At 32.6% G+C, this 4,788-nt stretch overlaps 1 protein-coding gene across 1 annotated transcript; it reads right to left on the bottom strand.

The window, feature by feature from the left end:
- Positions 1–1,434: 1,434 nt before the first annotated feature.
- LOC21401672 (transcription factor MYB74) lies at positions 1,435–3,819 on the bottom strand. Its single transcript, XM_010103448.2, has 3 exons — positions 3,575–3,819; positions 2,895–3,024; positions 1,435–2,386 (listed from the first exon to the last, which is right to left on the bottom strand). The coding sequence occupies exons 1-3, from the start codon at positions 3,705–3,707 to the stop codon at positions 1,486–1,488; spliced, it is 1,164 nt and encodes a 387-aa protein (XP_010101750.1). The 5' UTR covers positions 3,708–3,819; the 3' UTR covers positions 1,435–1,485.
- Positions 3,820–4,788: the final 969 nt, after the last annotated feature.

Below are 4,788 nucleotides of genomic sequence, written 5' to 3' on the forward strand. Positions count from 1 at the left end.
GTTTTTTTTTTTTTTTTTGTTTACATATTTTTTTTGTGAAAAATAGTACATGTTAGTTACATATACACAAAGAAATATTTGCTCTTGCAAAAAGAAGAAAAGAAGGAAATATAGAAAGCGGTCCCCGCCTCTAACACCAATAAAATGCAATTGTTCAGTTTTCTGAAAAAAGGAAAAGATTATGATGTCTAAACGAAAAAAAACAAAAAACAAAAATCAAGGATCGAAAAACCAAGACAAAAAAAAGTGAATTATTGGTGTATATACGTACATATACATATATATATATATATCTAGCTGGATTAACAGTTCTGTTGTCCGCTCGGTGTAAAGCAAGTCAACGTTTGAACGACAAGATCTGGAGGTAATTTAAACGTAAACGTAACTCCAATAATTCGTTTTCAGCGAAAAATACTCGTTAAATTTTCTTTTTTAGTTCCTTTCTAATGATTCGTAAATTTTCAGTGCTACTTTTGGTTCGCTTTCACGACTACTGCACATTTTCTACGATTTTCTGTTCGATTTCGTTACGTGGATCTTTTTCGGTACTCTCAATTGAAAGAAAGATAAATACAAGTACAGCATCTATATTTTTAACATTGCTGGAAGCAAAGACTTGTTTGCATGAGATTTGTTGAATATTACTCGTTATTTGTATTTGTAGTTGTTAAAAAGTATATATTGCTATTGAGGTAAAAAAACAAAAGGGCTAGGGTTGTCCTTCCTCTCTCTCCTTCATAGAGACGGCTAAATTTCTCTTTTTGGTTTTTTTCTTTAAGGTTAGAATCTTGACGCCACTTTTGATTAGTCGTCAGACTCTCAGTCCTTGTTTTGTTATTATGTTAATCCTGTAATAATTGAGGTGATTTCCCCGCTTTTCAACTTTGTCAATGTGTCACACCCATTTGTTAATAGCATAGATGATTGTATCCGACTAGATTTGATTCTATGTTGTATAGTTTGTGTCCCATTATTTAGGATTTTACCTTGGTCGACTGGTATTAATTCATCGACTATAGTGATTTTGTCTAACGAGTCTTCGTCACACTCAATCTTTATGAGCTGAGCGGGTCTTTCCCTGTTAGGTCTTGACACTTGTGTTTTGCCCCTGTACTTTATCCGTGGATCCAATCAACGTTTGGGATCGAGGTGGTGCTCACTTGCCACTAGTTTGAATGTGTAATTTGTTTTTTACTGAAATGAAATTTTTCCCAAGAAAAGCAAAACTTGTTGCCACTTTTAAGAAATATAAACACATAAATTGTTAATTACCCCAAATAATGTAACTAAACTTCAGGAATCAAAACGAAAATTTAATTGTTATATATAATGAACAATTAATTAAAATCATTAATAAGTTTGATTTCCATTATAACCAAACAGGAACAAAAAATATAAAAACAAAAAAAAAAACAAAAAAAGAAAAATTAAACATGAAAAAAGACTGCTAATCATGCTGTGCGCATTCTACACACTGTCGTCTGCTTACACAAATTCATTGCCGTTTAAGCCATAATTTGCTATATCACTATACAAAAACATATTGCTGCAGAAGCTATCCCTCTCATCTTCATGAGTTGTAGTATTCTTGCTATTCGCATAAGTTGTTGATGACGAATATAAGTTATGTGGGCTCGAAGAAGGCGTTGATAGAAGCGAACTGAAGCTCATATTCGCGATGTTATTCGGAACCTCAGAAGAAACAAAAGCCTGGTTTTCCGACAAAGAATTGACAATCGACGACGACTGAGTAGAATCCAGATAGCCATTTGTACTTGCCATGGCAGCATAGCTCTCTGCAGGAGTGAATAAAGCTTGTTCTCCAACACTGTTTTGCCACATATTGCTTAAAGAACTATCAGGCCAACTAGTACAACTAGTGAGGCTTTCAGATAACGGATCCATTTTCGCTAATTGCATGAATTGCGTGTCGTTTAGATAACTAGGGACAGTACTAGTATTGGAAGTAGTGCTTGATATTGTGCAAGGCTGAACATTTGGTTGGAAAGATTGGAATTGGTTTTGATGGACATTAAGTGGGTTAATTTCTTGAACATTTTGTGGAACATTAAATCTTGTACTAGTACTAGTACTAGTAGTTTTGGGGTGGTAAGATAAGAGTGTTGTGGCCAAGTTGAGGAGGTTTTGGTTCACAAGAGGTCCCATATTTCCAAGCAGGTTTTGGACATGAATTTGCTGATGAGATGATGATGGATTGTAAAGAGATGAGCTGAGAAGTGATGAGAGTTCAAGAAGATCAAGACGTTGGGTGTGAGTCACCGGGTCAATTCCCATTTTCAATAGCCTCTTTCTTATGTGGGTGTTCCAATAATTCTTGATTTCGTTATCTGTTCTTCCCGGCAAACGAGCGGCAATCGCAGACCACCTAAGATAGAGACCAACAAAAAGATAATTTTAAATTAGATATACAGAACAAAATCAATGAAAAACAATTTGAGATGCGCTAAGTTAATTGTGATATCAGTCATTTTCTATTATTATTTACTTAAAAAAAAAAAGAAAAAAAAATAGAGATACACAACATAGTTTTAGAAGAATATTCGTACTTTTTATGATATGGATCATATTCAATATATGTAGGACTTACATCAATTAATGAGACAACTAATACCATTGACTTGAAAACAGGCCTTAATGTAAAGCGAAGTCTATGAAGTATAGCTAGGTAGTCTTTGTACAAGTACAAAAACTACAACATCATTTATATAGATAGTTAGCCAGCTAGCATATATATCATTATACTATTTTATTTGATTATGGAAGCGAAGAAATTATTATAATTAACCAAAAAAGAGATGAAAAGGAATAATATAATCAAGTCGTTAGGTATAGAAGTGCATGGTGATGAAAGTGGGAAAAGGTCATGTACTCACTTGTTTCCCAAGACACTGTGTAGTTGAATTATGGTCTCCTCTTCTTCAAATGAGAACCGTCCTCGTTTAATGTCAGGTCTCAAATAGTTACTCCAGCGAAGCCGACAACTTTTTCCACATCTTTTCAGCCCTATCAACAACATATAAAAACAAAGTTACTTCCAGTTAGATGAGTTATTATGCAATTCAACCACTACTATTGCATGTATATACAATAATTATAACATGGAATTAAGTTGCATATATACACACACACACACATATACGTATGTAATATAATATATAAATACATATATATATATATACTCATATATATATATACATATATCAATATTATGTGCATTACGTACTAATAATTCAATCATCATGAAAGCAAGAAAATATAGAAAACTGAACTGCTTCACAAACAACTACGCCTTCAGACTGACTCCCAGACTTTCTTAGTAATCCTTTCATTCTACATTATATACATAAAGAACTATGGTGATTACTAAGAACCATCTTATAAATATCTCTATCCTTATTTAACTTTACTAAACAAAAAAAAAAAAATTAAACAATAAAATGAAGTTATTTACATGGAATTGTCTAAAATTAGATTCAATCTGTATGAAATTGTGATGATCAAAAGTGGAGAGAATTAATATATATATATATATATATAGTACTATTAACTTTACCTGCATTCTTGGGAAGGGTTCGCCATCTCCCATGCCCATGTTTTTGAATATAACCGATGAGTTTCTCATCTTCCTCCGGCGTCCATGGACCCTTTTTCAGTCCATCTTTCTCACAACAAGGAGTTTTTCCCATATTATATCCACAGCTTTTGGTTAATAACGAAAAGGGGTAGAGAAAAAATTAAGTTGTGGAAATATCTAGCTGCTAGTGAAAGAACAGAAATATTATTGCCTTGAGAGCTAAGAAAAACAAAAGAAGTAAGGATTTAAGGATACGTGTAAGAATGTTGATATATAAATAGGAAAGAAGGGAGCAAGAAAATGTACTATTTGTCAATGGAATTGGAACCGCCCTTTGTTCACCCCCCAAGAGACGTGTCTTCTAATCAGGAAAAAGATTAATAATAATAATAATAATAATAATAATAATAATAAATGTGTCATATTTAAGTTTCTCTCTCCTCCTCTAGATTGCGAGTGTGAAAAAGTACTATATTCTTTATTTTTATTATTTATTTTTTTATTTATTGTGATAAGCAAAAATTACTCAATCTTAGTCATTAGTCACCACTCTGTATCAGTGAGCTGATCACGTAAGCGCATGCAAGATAATATTACGTAACCAATTGGTAAAACCCTCGTGGCTATTTTGGTCATTTCAATAACTTTCATCTAATTTAATTATGATTGACTTATGGCCGTTACCTCATCGTGGTGAGTTCTGATTGGTTGATAATGAAAGGAACGACGACAGGTCAAATATTTCTTTTCGGCTCAATATGACTCCCCATTTTGGCTCTTTTCAACATTAATTGAGCTTTATAAATATTAATCCAACGGACAAGAATTTTACCAAGTGCCAATGCCACTTTCTACCGGACTTTGTTAACACAAATATTGCATATGGAAATATTTTTGCTCTATGAAAATGACATTGGTGTGACTGTTTTAACTCATATGATAACAATTGAGCAACTAAAATATTCTAAACAATTCCTTACTAAAAAAAAAGTTATTTCACAATTAATTCTTCTACTATTACTCACCAAAAAAAAAAAAATTTTGCTAATATACAAAAAATTCTATAAGTAGTCTCTCCTGAAAATTAAGAAAAGATTATTCCACTGGGATATATATCTATCGGCCTCTCAATTCTGATGTGCAAGAAAATCTGTCTCTAAATTCGTTGCACAAGGTAACATGTGAGCGTAGAA

The sequence above is a fragment of the Morus notabilis genome, unplaced genomic scaffold (assembly GCF_000414095.1).
Source record: "Morus notabilis unplaced genomic scaffold, ASM41409v2 Scaffold285, whole genome shotgun sequence".
In the NCBI taxonomy this organism is placed as follows: domain Eukaryota; kingdom Viridiplantae; phylum Streptophyta; class Magnoliopsida; order Rosales; family Moraceae; genus Morus; species Morus notabilis.

Coding starts and splice junctions, on each gene's coding strand:
- LOC21401672 (XM_010103448.2), bottom strand. CDS start 3,707: ATGGGAAAAACTCCTTGTTGTGAGAAAGATGGACTGAAAAAGGGTCCA. Junction 3,025..3,574: donor AACCCTTCCCAAGAATGCAG/GTAAAGTTAATA, acceptor TGTTGTTGATAG/GGCTGAAAAGATGTGGAAAA. Junction 2,387..2,894: donor CACAGTGTCTTGGGAAACAA/GTGAGTACATGA, acceptor TCTCTATCTTAG/GTGGTCTGCGATTGCCGCTC.